The sequence below is a fragment of the Perognathus longimembris genome, chromosome 17, assembly GCF_023159225.1.
Source record: "Perognathus longimembris pacificus isolate PPM17 chromosome 17, ASM2315922v1, whole genome shotgun sequence".
NCBI classification, from domain to species: domain Eukaryota; kingdom Metazoa; phylum Chordata; class Mammalia; order Rodentia; family Heteromyidae; genus Perognathus; species Perognathus longimembris.
In genome coordinates, this window is record NC_063177.1 from 43003314 (window position 1) to 43020448 (window position 17135).

At 37.8% G+C, this 17135-nt stretch overlaps 1 protein-coding gene across 5 annotated transcripts in view; it reads right to left on the bottom strand.

Moving 5' to 3' along the window:
* Window positions 1-216: 216 nt before the first annotated feature.
* Window positions 217-17135, bottom strand: part of Cdc27 (cell division cycle 27) — a 50785-nt gene continuing 33866 nt past the window's right edge. For 3 of the 5 annotated variants that reach the window (XM_048367266.1, XM_048367270.1, XM_048367268.1), the window contains 9 exons: window positions 16868-17075; window positions 16503-16675; window positions 13067-13219; window positions 12387-12595; window positions 10140-10257; window positions 8310-8438; window positions 5960-6034; window positions 4483-4639; window positions 217-2482 (listed from right to left, as the gene is read on the bottom strand). In XM_048367266.1, coding sequence (XP_048223223.1) covers window positions 2400-2482; window positions 4483-4639; window positions 5960-6034; window positions 8310-8438; window positions 10140-10257; window positions 12387-12595; window positions 13067-13219; window positions 16503-16675; window positions 16868-17075 — 1305 coding nt within the window. In that variant the 3' untranslated portion in view covers window positions 217-2399. Of the gene's footprint in view, window positions 2483-4482; window positions 4640-5959; window positions 6035-8309; window positions 8439-10139; window positions 10258-12386; window positions 12596-13066; window positions 13220-16502; window positions 16676-16867; window positions 17076-17135 lie in introns of those variants that run through there. The other 2 variants (XM_048367267.1, XM_048367271.1) reach the window with 2 other exon arrangements.

The window sequence follows — 17135 nt, forward strand, 5'->3', positions numbered from 1 at the left end:
ATTTTGAGTACCATTTGTTTTCTTGAAAAAAATATTCCAACCTTCTAAAATCCCAGAGTAACAACCATTTCCAGGGGGGAAAAAGTCCAATGTTGTAACATAACTTCTATGAGTATGTAAATATATATATATGTGCATATGTGTAAAAAGCTTAAACAGAAAAAATGATGTCAAAATATTTAATATTTTTAATTTCCTTCAAAGTAACTTCTGAAATTTGAAACAAACATTTTGATTAATCAAAAATGTGTTTCTTCTGTTTGTTTGATCGCTATCTCATGCAAATAATAATAGTTATAATTAAAAAAATAAAAGGGAAAGAAAAAAAGAGCAAGGAAGGTTACATTACTAGGTGAGACATAAAGCTTCAAATGCGTAAGTGACTTTAAAAGCAGGTATGAGGAAAAATGAAACCAGGCCAAGCGTGGGTTGAAAGTTCCCTTAGCCAGCTACTGCCATGGTGTGCCTTACACAACATCCTTTTATTATTGGTCTCAAATCAGTACCAGAAAGTCTCTCTGGCACAGGACATAAATTCCTACTACGAAAAGATAAATTATGCTTCAGCAAATTATGTTCTGAGCTCAGTTTTCCGTAGGCTGTGTAACACAGAACTCAGGGTGAAGCTTTCTATGAAACTGTTCATCTGATATATATTGCTGGCTTGTGAGTTATCAATTAAAAAAAGTAAAAGAATATAAAATTAAACACTCAAGAACTAATGGATAGTAAGGTGAAATATTTCTTAGAATCTAAGTGCTAGTCTTTGGGAATTTTTAATGGTACTCATTTATTCCCAATGTTTATTTTTCTTTATAAATTATTTTTTTAGATAGCACACATACATAGACCTAAGTAAGAAATTTTCTAAGACGCATCTCTGGCACTTAATATTTTAACTCAAGACAGCCTTGAATTAATTATGGTGTCTAATCCATGTTTGGATGAGATTAACAATAATGACAGAAATGACCAGGTCTACAGATAAAATTTTTGTTCACATCGTTTGTAACCCACCTTATTTCACAGCTTGACTTACAAAGACAGGTAACCAGTACATAGGTAAGTTTGTCCTTCATCAAATAATCCAAAATAATAACTGTAGGCCTGTTGTTATCATAAGAAACTAAAATTCGTTCTATTCTGACATTGGCACTTAGTAAAATGTTAACTAAAGTTTTTCTAAAAATTTCAATACATTACAATAAAGGAGATACACAATTTAAGACTGTTTATATCTGTTACTGTGAAATTCCAATAATTCTTATTTTATATGCATAATTAGATCTTTAAAATTGTGGCCATTCCCAAAGACATCAACCTATTTTATGATGAACTAAGGAGAAATCTTGTCTTCTTGACAAGAGTATTTTCTCCCAAGGCTAAAAATTTCTGATATCCTAAATTAGTCCCAGTAGAAGTTCTGATGACCACTCTACTTATACACTTAGAAGAGTCAAAGGGATACTGTCTTGAACAAATGTAGATTCAAGATTATGGTACAATTCTGATTGTATTAAGGCTTTCACTATCATGATCTCTTAAAGTCTCTCTATAGTGTTCTCATACTGATTCTCATGGTGAATTTAAGTGGTTATTAAGGGCCTTGTTTTGGCTTTTCAGTAAGGAACCACTCTCATCTATGAATGTTAAAGGTGATCCCACAGAGCTCAAAGAGAAGAGGCAATATGGTAAGGACAAATTTTAAGTTTGCAATACCAAGACAACAATGATCAACACTTTGAAGCAAGGTGAATAAATTAAAATTCTTGGTTAGACATTTAAAGCATTCTTGCCAAGAATAAGTACACTGTATGGCAGGATATTTGATTCCTACATACAAGTCCCAATATGCCCGCTACATTTGAGACACTGCAACTTTAAGGTAATTTACATTCCTTGGCAATCAAGTTAATGTTATAGGCAATGTCTTTTATTGTTCCATCTGGCACTTGCTAACACCATTCTTGAAGAACCTAGAAATGAAGGTCAGTCTGTTTATCAGGAACAGAACCAAATAAAAACAAATTTTTAGGAAAATGGCCAAGAAATTCTAGTTCATCACTATTTTCCATATCTAATGGTTCATTCAGGATAAAACATAACTCTTCCTTCCATGATAGCTTTTCAACTAAGGGAGATTAAAGAAAAAAAGAAAAGTTCCCCACCCTACTCCCCCAAATTGTCATTCATACTGGTAAAAGAGCCAGTCTTTTTAGCAGCTAAATATTGCACTGCCTTTCATTCTGTGTACAGTCAGGGTCCAATGAAAGTGGCACACTCATGGTATAAGTGATAGATGATGACACTGCCGGCTCAAGAGTGAAGACTCAGTATATGGAGGGACAAGAAGCGTGTCAGCACTAGTCACGCATCCAGTTGCAAATGATTTCTAGAAGTTAAAATTCATCACTTTCCGCTGCATGAAGTTGTGTGTCGTCTGCATCTGTCATGCTGCTCTCCTGTGATTCATCTGTTCCCACTGTAAAAAAAAAACAACAACAAAACTCTACAGTAAGGTGCCTGACTCATACATATTGTTGATTTACAAAAGTAAGTAAGGAAAACTGCATTATATTCAGAGAGCAGACCCCAAATAAAGAATAAAATTCTCAATAAGCTGGGTGCTGGTGGCTCATGCCTATAAATTCTAGCTCTTCAGGAGGCTGACATCTCAAGGTCAAGGTTCAAAGCCAGCCCAGGCAGGAAAGTCTGTGAGACTCTTATCTCCAATTAACTACCACACCCTAAGCCTAGCTTTCTACTGGTTAAATGGGGATGAAGCCTCAAGGATTTTTTGCTGGGCAGATGCAAGCCACTGGTATTCAGTTTGTTATTAAATAGGGTCTCACTTAATGTTCAGGCTGTCCTGGACTTCAAGATTCCTGTTTGTGCTCCCCGGTGTTGCTGAGATGACAAGTGCACACTACTGTGCTCAGCCACTAGACAAAATGGTGTCTGAAAACTATTCTTGTGAGCCCAAGTCAGCCAGGAATTATAATCTCCTGACCTCTGCCTCTCAAATAGCTAGGATCACAGGCTTACAACTCTATGCCAGGCGCGGACTTACAATTTTCTTTTCTTCTTATTTTTTCTTTCTTTCTTTTTTTTTTTTTTTTTTGCCGGTCATGAGGTTTTAAGTCAGGGCCTGGTGCTCTCCTTCAGCTTTTTGGTTTTTTTTTAGCACATTGAGCCACGGCCCTACTTCAGGTGTTTTGGTAGTTAATTGGAGTCATAAGAGTCTCATGGACTTCCCTGCCTGGGATGGCTTTGAACTGCGATCCTCAGTTCTCAGCCTCCTGAGTAGCTAGGATTATAGGCATGAGCCACCAGCGCTCAGCTATTCTTATTTTTTTTTAAATCACTTGTGTTAACTTTTATTTTTTATTTTATTTATTATTATTATTTTTTTTTGCCAGTCCCGGGCCTTGGACTCAGGGCCTGAGCACCTTCCCTGGCTTCTTCCCGCTCAAGGCTAGCACTCTGCCACCTGAGCCACAGCGCCCCTTCTGGCCGTTTTCCATATATGTGGTGCTGGGGAATCGAACTGAGAGCTTCATGTGTAGGAGGCAAGCGCTCTTGCCACTAGGCCATATTCCCAGCCCCAGCTATTCTTATTTTTAAGAAACTATTATCTATAAGCAGTTGTACAAAAAGATTTCAATTCAACATGTCAGCTTGTGAGTACAATGCATCTTGATCAATATAATTTCTTTCGTAATTCATTAGTCTTTTTTTTTTTTGCCAGTTGTGGAGCTTGAGCTCAGGGCCTGAGCACTGTCCCTGGCTTCAATTTGCTCAAGACTAGCACTCTACTTCTTGAGCCACAGTGCCACTTCTGGCTTTTTCCATATATGTGGTGCTGAGGAATCGAACCCAGCGCTTCATGTATACGAGGCAAGGAAGGATTCTACCACTAGGCCATATTCCCAGCCCCCTCATTTGTTTTCTAGTAAGTTTTCTGGAACAACATTTAGGCAGAGTTTACCGCACCAGAAAGAATTTTAATTCTCTTTTTGAAAAATAATGATATGGTACAATGAGCGGGTACAATGTCCTGAGTTTAAATCCCAGTACCACCAAAAAAATAGCCACTACTACAGAGCTTTAAAATATACCTTAACATTTAATGAACTCACTCCTTCACCTAACTTACAATGTTTTCCACATATTTTCACATCTAGCATTTCTAATACATCCAATTAAGGTAGTTACAGCAGTATTACATATTCAAATGCAAACTGATGTTCTGCTAAAATAATGAGTAACGATCGGTCAAAGTCACACAACAAACTAGATCCAGAACTAATACTAATTACCTGACTCCATATGCATTTCCGTATATATCGCTCTATTGAATTTCCCTAAACTTCCATTTGTGTAAAGCAAACACTACAGTTAGAAAAATTAAAAAGAATCCCACAAATTCTTACATAAAAGGTAGCTTTCTGAATACTAAAAAGTCCTATGTAAGATACTCACTGATCTGTTCTTCTTGGGTTATTGGCTCCTCATCATCTGGAAGATAGCGCTTATCAATTGCCTCTTTAATCTGGTTATTGGCTCCTTTAGGATCTAAATCCATAGCCCAAGAGAAATTCATCAGGGCGAGGTGTGTCTGACCTAACTTCTTGTAAACCTAAAAACAAACAGCGACACTGCATTTTTCATTAAGTTGTGGGCTTCTACTATAAAACATAAACATTTATAAAGCAGGCTTCTGATTTGTAAGCTCTAAATCCATTCTATCAATCAAAGACATTTTCATCAAATAGACCAACTCATAAGTGCTGTGTGTGTGTGTGTGTGTGTGTGTGTGTGTGTGTGTGTGTGTGTGTGTCGGTACTAGAGACTGGATTCTTTTCTAATACAGTCAGATTTATTCTCAGAATTCCTTGCCTTGCCAGACCCTGGTGGTTCATGCCTATAATCCTAGCCACTTAGGAGGCTGAGATCTGAGGATCACAGTTCAAAGCCAACCCAGGCAGGAAAGTCCGTGAGACTCTTATCTCCAATTAACCACCAGAAAACTGGAAGTGGAGCGGTGGCTCAAAGTGGTAGACTGCTAGCCTTGAGCAAAAGAGCTCAGGGACAGCACCCAGGGTCTGAGTTCAAGCCCCAGGACTAGTGGAAGGGGAGAGCACAGGGGAGGGCAGGAGAGGGGAGAATTCTTTTCAGGTAGGAAGTTTCCAATAAATCTCACTTTGATTGGAACACTTACAATGTGAAGAAACGGACTGCAAAAGCTCATAACACTGTGGAGGCCCAATCTGTAAAATCCTGACCAGTCTGGCCTTAAGAATCTCAAGAAACTTACTAAGTACAGTGCCAATATAATGTTCTCTCTTTTTCCTTTTGTGTGTGTGTGTCTGTGTGTGTGTGTGTGTGTTGGTCTAGAGACTTGTGTGTGTGTTGGTCTAGAGACTTGAATTCAGGGCCTGGGCACTCTCTCTGAGATTTTTTTCCTCAAAGCTAGCAATGGGCCACTTCAGCCACAGCTCTACTTGTGGCTTTTTTTGTAGTTTAGTGGAGAAAGGAGTCTCACAGACTTTCCTTCCCAGGCTGGCTTTGAGCCACGATCCTCAGATCTTAGCTTCCTGAATAGCCAAGATTACAGGCATAAGCCACTAGTGCCCAGCTAATGTTCCTCTTGTAAGGGATATCTAAATATTTTATCAAGCATTGGAACTTAAGGGCTTTCTATGTGGTACTCTTACTATTCACTTTAAACTGCAAATACTAATTTATTTCTAATACCACAGCAAGGTTAGGATTTGAGTTATATATTTTTGTTTCTTCAATAAGATACCATCTTCTTACACATTATTCTTGGAGCCCTTAGTTCAAAGCCTAGTTGAATTTGTTCAAGATGTTATGAAACAAGTATTATATTTGTTCTTCAAAAGTTAATTAATGTAGTTACAAAAGTCACAGTATAGGAGCAAGGCCACAACTTTACCTTTCCTATTAAGAAGTAAACGAGGGATTCTTTGGGAACAATTTGTTTCAATTCTTCAAGTTCTTGTAAAGCAGACTGAAAAGGCAAAGAAAAAACTTAGAGCACAAAATTTTATGGCATATTAGCACAGCAAGTATTCTTTGAGATTTCCGAAATCATCTTAACAAAAGCTTATGAGACCTTAATCAATGTTCTACATTGCATCAATTCTTATTCTGAAAATGCATGAAAAATAATTCTGTACTAAGAACTAAGAAATAGTAGGCATTCACCAGAGTACAATGAAAACATATACACACTATTATGAAAGATGAAAACTGGGATAAGCCCTGTTTCTGTGACCATTTTAGTTAAAAATACTAAGCTCATCATATTAGTGTGAATTTATGAAAATGGTGCCTTAAAAAACTAGCTTGCAGAACACAAGTTCTGTCTGGATCTTCTCCCTCATACAAACACTAAACTTTAAATACGAACTTACATAACTTTAATGAATTAATTTGAAAATCAAGAGTGAGAAATAAAAAAAACTACATCTAGTCTCCTTGTTATACCCTACCTTAACTCACTATACTTTATGTGCTGGATGTATTATTTTTGTGATTATTTGGTTAATATCTATTCTCTCAATAGAGGGATACTATAAGATAACTTAGGCAAAGAAAGGAAATAATTGCATTACACCTATGATATTCCTAGTGACAATATACAGTAAGTATTCAATAAATGCCTTTATTCTTTCTGGTAGTGCTAGAGATTGGACCCAGGGCTTTGTGCACACTAGGTGTATAGCTAAGTATTACCAAATACTCTTTTATGTGTATGTGTGCTAGTCCTGGGGATTCAACTCAGGGCCTGGATACTGCCCCTAAACTCTTTTTTTTTTAAATCTCAGGTCTAGTGTTCTACCCCTTATGTCACAAGTCTACGTCTGAATTTTTGGTGGTTAAGTGGAGTTAAGAGTGTCAAGGGGGCTGGGGATATAGCCTAGTGGCAAGAGTGCCTGCCTCGGATACACGAGGCCCTAGGTTCGATTCCCCAGCACCACATATACAGAAAACGGCCAGAAGTGGTGCTGTGGCTCAAGTGGCGGAGTGCTAGCCTTGAGCGGGAAGAAGCCAGGGACAGTGCTCAGGCCCTGAGTCCAAGGCCCAGGACTGGCCAAAAAAAAAAAAAAAAAAAAAAAAAGAGTGTCAAGGATTTTCCTGCCCTGGCTGGCTTTGAAATACATCCTCAGATCTTAGCCTCCTACGTAGCTAGGATTATAGATATGAGCTACCTGTGTCTGGCAAGTAAATATTCTTTTAAAAGTGAATACACAGCTGGGCATGGGTGGCTCATGCCTATAATTCCTAGAGACTCAGGAGACTTGAAATCTGAGGATCAAGGTTCAAAGCCAGCCCAGGCAGCAAAGTCTTTGAGACACTTAGCTCCAATTAACCACCAGAAAATCGGAAGTGGAGCTGTGGTTCAAAGTGGTAGAGTGTTATAACAGCCTTGAGTAAAAAGAGCTCAGGGACAGTGCCCAGGTTCTGAGTTTAAGACTCACAACCAACTACAAAAAAAGTGAATACACATCCATCTGTCACCTGTTCATTTACTTTGATCCTGAGATGACGGTTAAGTTTTCACAATTAAAATAGCTCCCTGATAGAAAAAAACCACCTTTCTATTACACATAAGGAATCTTTTTTTTTTTTTTTTTTTTGCCAGTCCTGGGGCTTAGACTCAGGACCTGAGTGCTGTCCCTGGCTTCTTTTTGCTCAAGGCTAGCACTCTACCTCTTGAGCTACAGTGCCACTCCTGGCCTTTTCTGCTCATGTAGTGCTGAGGAATTGAACCCCGGGCTTCATGTATATGAGACAAGCTCTCTATCACTAAGCCACATTCCCAGCCCCTATATATAAGGAATCTTTACAAGGAATAACCATGTTTCTAAATATCCACACAGCATACTTCTTATATTTCATGAAGAAATAACATCACTAAAGAAGACTAAACCAGAAATTTTTGAAAATGAACTGCTTCAGTTAAGAAATTAACGTACAGGGCTGGGAATATGGCCTTGTGGCAAGAGTGCTTGCCTCCTACACATGAAGCTCTCAGTTCGATTCCCCAGTACCACATATATGGAAAACGGCCAGAAGGGGCACTGTGGCTCAGGTGGCAGAGTGCTAGCCTTGAACGGGAAGAAGCCAGGGAAGTTGCTCAGGCCCTGAGTCCAAGACCCAGGACTGGCCAAAAAAAACAAAAAACAAAAAACAAAGAAATTAACGTACAAATAAGTTTTGGTTTAAAAACAGGGCATAAGTTAATACAATGTGGAACACAAGTGAACTACCTATCTTACCTTATATTTTTCATTTGCAAATAAAACAGAGGCTCTGTGAAATTTGCATAGAGGGTTCTTGGGATCAATAACAATGGCTTTGTTTAGAGTATCCAAAGCCTTCTCAGATTTCTTTAGTGCATGTTGAACCTTTAAGAAAAAAAAGGTCATGTTAATGCTCCCTCTTGATGTTAATGAAGGCTAGAAGCATATAATGTGATTCAAAACAAATAGAAAGACAACAAAATTAGTAGAGAGGAGATGAGATGGTCTAGCTGTATTGTCCACCGGGTTAAGTGGATGTAGTAACTGCTGAACAAATGTTGATCTAAATGATGATCTAGATTAGCTCTAAATTTATTCTATTTGTAGCATCTACTTCATTTTAAAGATGAGCATGCTGCACCATTTAACAACAAAGAGATACATTTAATTTTAGTTAATAATTTGCTGAGTTGAAAACCTATGTCCTTCTTCTGACTCCCAAATGACCATTATATTTTCCTAAGAATAATCACAATTCTATTTAGAGCAGTTATTTGCATACCCTTAAACCCAAAAAGCAAGTAAAACCTTGATTTTTCTCTTTATAAGGAAAGAATGTATTATGTATCAGATAATGCATTAAAAGTTTTTATCATGCTCCTCTTACTATTAAGTTTTAAAAAATTATTCAAAGAGCCTCTTGTCAATCAATCTTGTAATATTCATAACAATTATAGTTTAGGAATTTATTTGACAAATGGGGGTTGACAGCATACTTGTGTGGTGGGGGACTAGTGTAATAACATGCTCAAAATGTTGGGTTTAATTCCCAACACTAAAAAACAAGCAAAACAAACATATAAAGAAACAACCCTGGGGCTGGGAATATGGCCTAGTGGCAAGAGTGCCTGCTTCATATACATGAGGCCTGGGTTCGATTCCTCAGCACCACATATACAGAAAATGGCCAGAAGTGGCGCTGTGGCTCAAGTGGCAGAGTCTAGCCTTGAGCAAAAAAGAAGCCAGGGACAGTGCTCAGGCCCTGAGATCATGGCCTAGGACTGGCCAAAAAAAAAAAAAGAAAAGAAAAGAAACAACCCTCATTTGAGTCACATAATAATCCTAGGAGGTAGGCAAGATTGTGTTATTACTTGTCATTCATATAACAAAAATTCCAAAAAGAACAAGTGACTTGTTTAAAGGATAAGAGCTTAACAGTGAACTCTCCTCTCTCTCTCTCCCTCCCTCCCTCCCTCTGTTCCCCTTCCCCTTCCCCTGTCTCTGTCTCTGTACCTGAGGCTTTCACTCACTGGGTAGTCTCTACCAACTGAGTCATACATCCAACTCCTATTTTTTTATTTTATTGTCTGAGATCAGAACTTGAATTCACTATCTGATGCTTGCTTTTGCTCAGTGGCTGGTACACTAACACCCAAACCATGCTTCCCAACTATTATTATTTTATATCAAGCCAAAGAGGCAATGTTTCATGCTGTGAAGACTCAAGAGATGTTGTTCAAATAACAATCATTAAAAAAAAGCCCCAATTCATTCTCTCTCTCCCTCCTTCACTCCATTCTCTTCCTTTTTTTCCCATTCCTGGGGCTGGAACTCGGGGCCTGGGCTGTCACTGAGCATCTTTGTGCTCAAGGCTAGTGCTCTGCCACTTGAGCCACAGCACCACTTCTGGCTTTTTCTGTTTATGGGGTACTGAGGAATCGAACCTAGGGCTTCATGCAGGCTAGGCAAGCACTCTACCACTAAGCCACATTCTCAGCCCAGCCCCAATTTTCAAATAACAAGTCAGTCAATAAAAATATTTTAAAAGGGTAGTAGAAGAACAAAAATATTTAAAAATGTACTTACTACTCCAATGTGGCAAAGTAAAACTGAACTTTGAGGGTTGATATCAAGTGCTTTCTGGAAATGCATTTCAGCAAGGCTAAATTTTTCTTGCTTGTAATAAATCATTCCTAAACCATACCTAAAGTACAAAACAAAATTAATTTTAGGGCTAAAACTTTTACTTGCCAACTTATTTCAACTACTATAATGATACACATGGTATCTGGTATCTTTAAAAGCACTGAAAAAATACTTAGTGAAGGGAAATAGTATCAGTTATAATAAAAATCAATTAAACATTTTAGGAGCGTTTTTTTTTTTTTTTTCGGGGAGTGGGGGAGGGTTGGTCATGGAACTTGAACTCAGGGCCTGGGCACTGTCCCTCAAGTCTTTAGCCTCAAGGATAGCACTTTACCAATTTGAGCTATAGTGCCACTTCTAGTTTCCTGGTGATAAACTGGAGGTAAGAGTCTCATACACATTCCTGCCCAGGATGGCTCTGAACCACAATTCTCAGATCTCAGCCCCCTGAATAGCTAGGATTGCAGGTATAAGCCACCAGCACTGGGCTCCTTTCTTCTTCTAAATAATACAAAGATAAGTCATATGTTTACATCTATACCACTTTGTTACTTCTCTCTTCTCATCTGTAACTTTTTTAAAGTTAGCCTACAGCAGTTAATATACAAAGAGGGTTTCATTTCACACAAGTACATACCTTTTCAATATCCCTCATCTCTTCATCCTCTTCTTAGAACAATTTCAACCAGTCTATTGTTCTATTTTCATATTTGTGTATGAAGTACATCAATTGTATTCACCCTCAGTCACCCTTTCCATTTGCCTTCCTTCATGCCACTGGTACGCACCACCAATGAAATCTGTTTTACCTTCCTGTCATTCTCTTTTTAAAAGTGTATATTGGGCTAGGAATGTGGCCTAGTGGCAAGAGTGCTTGACCCCTATACATGAAGCCCTGGATTCACTTCCCCAGCACCACATATACAGAAAATGGCCAGAAGTGGCGCTGTGGCTCAAGTGGTAGAGTGCTAGCCTTGAGCAAAGAGAAGCCAGGGACAGTGCTCAGGCCCTGAGTCCAAGGCCCAGGATTGGCAAAAAAAAAACAAAAACCCTAAAACTCTGGACTGGAGATATGGCCTAGTGGCAAGAGTGCTTGGCTCATATACATGAAGCCCTGGGTTTGATTCCCCAGCACCACATATATAGAAAATGGCCAGAAGGGGTGCTGTGGCTCAAGTGGTAGAGTGCTAGCCTTGAGCAAAGAGAAGCCAGGGACAGTGCTCAGCCCCTGAGTTCAAGGCCCAGGACTGGCAAAAAAAAAAAGTGTATATTAATTGTGCCAAGGGTTTTACCATGGTATTTTACACATGTATATATTTATTTAAACCAGAATAACCCTCTACCATTTACCAGGTGCTAAATTCTTTTTTTTTTTTTTTTTTTTTTTTTGCCAGTCCTGGGCCTTGGGCTCAGGGCCTGAGCACTGTCCCTGGCTTCTTTTTGCTCAAGGCTAGCACTCTGCCACTTGAGCCACAGCGCCACTTCTGGCCGTTTTTTATATATGTGGTGCTAGGGAATGGAACCCAGGTCTTCATGTATACGAGGTGAGCGCTCTACCACTACGCCATATTCCCAGCCCTAAATTCTTAATATTAATTATTTCACTGAATCCTAAAAAGAACCAAGAGAACATTGTTGTCATTTCACAATTCAAATAAGGAAAATGAAGCTCAGAGTACTTAAATTCTTTAATGTTATATAGCTAAAAGCTGGTACAAGATGCTCAATTCTATTCAGGAGGATGAGATTTGAGGACTGTAATGCAAAGCCAGTCAGTATAGACAAATCCAAGAGACTCACATCCCCAATTACCATCAAAATGCTGCTAGGGAGCTGTGGCTCAAATGGTAAAGTGCCAGCCATGAATAAGCAAGCCAAGCAAGAATGGGAAATACTGAGTTGAAGCTCCCAAAGTGGCAAAAATAAATAAGTAAACCTATAAAAATAAAACAATAAGAACAAAATAAAACAAAACAGAAACAACAGTATTACATATCTGAAGGGATAGCAAGCTAGCTTTTTCGGCCATCATTTCAGCAGTTTAACTACTTTGAAATGAGATATAATACATGGAAAACCATACATAAAAAACAGGTATCAGGTATTCAGTAATTTTTCTTGTTAGGTACCTCATTACTGTAAAAATTCATTAATAAGCCTTTGTTTTTGCACTTCATTAGCACTTACCATGCATTATAGTGTCTAGGATTCACTCTGATAGCATTTCGGAAACATGCTAATGCTTTGTCTAGTTCTTCAGTTAACACAAACTCATGCCCTAGCAGAGTATAGGCATAAGCATAATTTGGATCAACCTGGATAGCTCTCTGGAAAAATTTAATTGCAATATCATGTTCACGTTGTAAACTGAAACAGTTTCCCGCAGCACACCAGGCCTGAGCAAAAATGGAAATGAAAATAAGTAAAAACACAATTAAAATTTTATTTTTTCTAATAAAACTCTAGGACTAATCAAACCTCATAATTCACTTAGCATAGATAAACAAAAACCAAAGGGCTTTGGCTAAGAGGCCATGCTCATTCTCTGTGGAGTCTCTATTTGTTGATTTACTAAAATGTGGCTATAAAACCAAAACCAATACTCACAGAGCTCTGTGCTCATTCAGGGATTTAATATTTGAGTTCCTCAATGGGGCATAGTTTCAGCTGAGGCTGAACAAGCATTCCTTAGACCTCCCATTTGTTATGAGTAAACAAAACCTAACTACAAGAGGGGCTGGGAGTGACAGTAAAGTTCAGGGGTACAATGCTTTGCTACCAATGCTCAGAGGCCCTGGGTTCCACTCCCCAGCACAGCAAAAAAGAAACAAAGGAACTATATAAGCAAAATGTTTTGGTCTACATACCTCTGGTGAATTTTTATCCATGTCTGTTAAATCTTTTGAAAGAACTGAAAGAGCAACATCTTTTTGAAGATGCCAGAGTGTTGTAGAGTAGATCTCCATTCCTTCAACTCTGTAATTCTCAATCCTTCTAACTTCTGAGAATATTCGTTCAGCCTGAAATTTAAAAACAAGGGAAAACAAGTTGATACAATTTGCATGTATGAAGCTGGGCACTGGTGGCTCACGCCTGCAATCTTAACTACTTAGGAGGCTGAGGTTTTAATATCACAGTTCAAAACCAACCTGGGCAGAAAAGTCCATGCGACTCTTATCTCCAATAAACTATTCAGAAAAGTCCAGGAGTGGTGCTGTGGCTGAAGTGGTAGAGTGCTAGCCTTGAGCTTTAAAAAAGGCTCAGGGACAGAGCCCAAGTCTGTGTTCAAGCCAAAGGACTGGCAAAAAAATAAATAAAAAGGTGAAGAAACAAAACAACTTCCAAGTTCTGAGTTTAAGCCTCAGTCTGGCAAAAAATTTAAAAACTGAAAGGTTAGTGAAGTAGCTCAGTGGTACAATGCCACACAGGCCCTGGTTGATCCCGAGCAAAAATGGGTAAGTCAATATTTTCTTCTCAAGCTTTAGTTGTGGTTTTGCAGAATAATTCTCTAGAAGATATGGAATGACTTCTATAAGCAAAGACAGACCACTTCTACTGTGAGGCTGAGTTGAAAACATAAGAAACAAGGTAAGATGGCTACAAATCTTATGGCATGTCAAATTTTAGTATTTTATCTGCTGGGAATTGAATTGTGTCTTTTCCTAAGTGCCTTTTTCTTTATGGGATCTCCCCTCAGTTGTTAGGTCACATTTTTTTCTCACTACACACACAACTTCTTTCCTCAAGTTTGAGATTTAGTAATAAAAAAAATTATTAACTTTGCTTACCAACTTAGCAAATTCAAAATCCTAAACTTAGTTTGGAATAAGGAATATCTGGGCAGCTGTGTGAGTGTGTGCGTGTTTTGCCAGTCCTGGGGCTTGAACTCAGGGCCTGGCACTGTTCCTGAGCTTCTTTTCAAAGCTAGCACTCTATCACTTGAGCCACAGTGCCACTCTGGCCTTTTCTGTTTATGTGGTACTGAGGAATGGAACCCAGGGCTTCACGTATACTAGGCAAGCACTCTACCACTAAGCCACATTCCTAGACCCATCTGGACTGTTCTTAATGAAATTAAAATAAAAGGAAAAGACATTGTGAACTTCAGTTTTATGATTAAGCAGACTTAATCATTTATCAAATACAAAATCTATTGCTTCTTTTGAGAAGTGACCACAGATAAAAATAAAAATGAACAAAAACTGAAGAACAATATAAAGGCTCTAATTGGGGCTGGAGGCATTGCTCAGATTGTAGAGCCAGCCAACAAGTGATACTAAATTTAATTCCTAATCTCAGACCAGAAAATGAAAAAAGGCTCTGATTATTTGAGCCACTGCTCATTAACTTGGGATAACAACAAATACTATTTTATAGTATCTGTGAAACAATAACTAGATAACAATAACTAGAAGGGAGGAATAACCTTCCTTCCCTGAGTATATTTTTTAAAAAGGAGCTGGATGCCCATAATTCTAACTACACAAGAGGTTGAGATCTGAGGATCACAGTTTGAAGCCCGTCCAGGCAAACAAATTTATGAGACTCTTATCTCCAATTAACCTGTGTAGAGCTGGAACTGAAGACATGGGATAAGTGATAGAGTGCCAGCCGTGAGCAAAATGCTGAGCAAGAATAACCCTCAGCTCTGGCATAAAAAACAAAACAAAAACCTACTACTATACTTTCACTGTTCTTTAGTCTCTTTACTATTATTTTACTTTTCTTTATATGACTTTTTCCTACCTGTCATTAATATTCATTGGGTTGCAATCTGTCTCTTATTAGAAAGTAATATGTTTTGAGAATTGGAGCACTGATACTGCATATCTAGTATTAGAAAATTTAGAAGACAGTCTAGGACACAGTATGTACTGAAATACCACCTAAATAAACAAACAATAAGTAACTTTATTAACTTTAATGCATATTGGAAAGTGTTTGAGTTAGTAATCTTTTTCTCTTTTAATATAACCAGATAATCTATGCAACAAATTTAATTAAGATGAAAAGAACAAAACTCTTGTGGTAAAAACATTATGTTCTCAATTACATACAGTTTTCTTCATAATATTTTTCAACTTTTTTTTTTTTTGGTGGTACTGAATTTGAACTGAGGGCCTTATGCTTGCTAGGTTGGTGCAGTACTAATTGAGCTATACCTCCAGTTTTTGTTTTTGTTTTTATTGGTCATGGGGCTTGAACTCTGGGCCTGGTGCTATCCGTGGCAGTTCAGCTCAAAGCTAGCACTCTACCACTTTGAGCTAAAGCCACTTCTAATTTTCTGGTGTTAATTGGAGATAAGATTCTCACAGGCTTTCCGATGTGATGCTCAGATCTTAGCCTCTTGAGTAGCTAAGATTATAGGCATGACCCACTGGCACTCAGCTCAGCTTTGCTTTTTGTTATTTTGGAAAAGAGCCTAGAAAACTAAAAAACCAGGGCTGAGCTCAAATCATTATCCTCCCATAATCCACCCTCCCTAGATTACTCATAGGATTTATAGGTTTGAATACCAGTATTAAGTTGCATTCTTCAAATTTATAAAACATATTAAAGGCCAAGAACTTGTCTTAGAAAATAACTCTGTATTGCAGAAAGGATTTAGATTATAAATATCTACCTATATTTACTTATTTACTTACTTTTTTATTTATTGGCAGGCCTGGCCCTTGAATCCTGGGCCTGGATGTTGTATGTCCTTAAGCTCCATTAACTCAAGGCTAGCACTCTACTACTTGAGCTACAGAAGCACTTCCAGTTTTTTCTGTGATTAATTGGAGATAACAGTCTTACAAACTTTCCTGCTAGGGCTGGCTTTGAACCATGATCCTCAGATCTCAGCCTCCTGAGTAGCTAGGATTACAGGTATGAGCCACTGGTGGCCAGCTCAACTCGTTTACAAGATAAATATATATTTTCAGATCTAACTGAATAGTGTACAAGAACTTCATTTAAGAATGTATTAATAACTTCATTCTCTACAAATATATTTCAAGAAAAGTCCAAAGAAGAGCTAGAGTCATTGCTCAATTGGCAGAGTGCTAGCCAAGCAAGCAAGCTGAGGATGTATAAGGCTGTGAGTTCAAGTCCAGTCCAACTGCAACCACCACAACCAAGTCCAAAGAATTTAAATTACTTATTATCTATAAATTATAAATACTCACAAAAATAATCACACAATCACATAAACACTGTACATTAAATACTGACCTTCTTAGATCCCATCTTCTTGGGCATGGCTATTTTAATTAAATTTAAATTATTTCTAGAAAGGCATATATATAACTTTTCTATACTTACTTGCATGTACTCTGACAGTTCAAAATAAGCCCTTCCAATTTGGCACAGTACCCAGCCAGTATTGTAGTGGTGAGAAGGGAGGTGGCTCAAAATATTTATAGCTTCTTTGCAGTTGTATGAACACAAAGCTAAATAACCTTTCCCCATTTCACGAAGAAGGCTCATCAAACCTTCTAGGAGAAAAAAATATAGTAAACAAAGAAGAAAAGCAGTAAAACTTGGTTTTCTAGAAAACAAAGTCACTAAAATTCCAAAATATATCCAGAAACATTATCTAGACAGCATAATGAGCACAAAGATATTTAATTAAAATAAATTTATATGATAAAACAAAGTAAGTGGAATATTAAGCACTTAAAACAGACCTGCTGCTGCCTTTTGTAGATTAAAAGCCTGGATCTGAGGTGTGATTGTGGATATTTTCCCTTCTGATATGATGGAAGAGTCCAATTTTGTAATTTCCAGGCTATCATTTATGTTAGGTTGAGTTATTCCTCCTTTACTAGTTTTACTTTTTGTTTTTCTGTTTGGGATTTTAGGTGGAAACTTCATTTTTAATTTTTTGCTATTCTCCTGTAAAAAAAGGTAAAATTCCAAACTTTTTATATTCATGCATTTTATTTTATTTTAGTG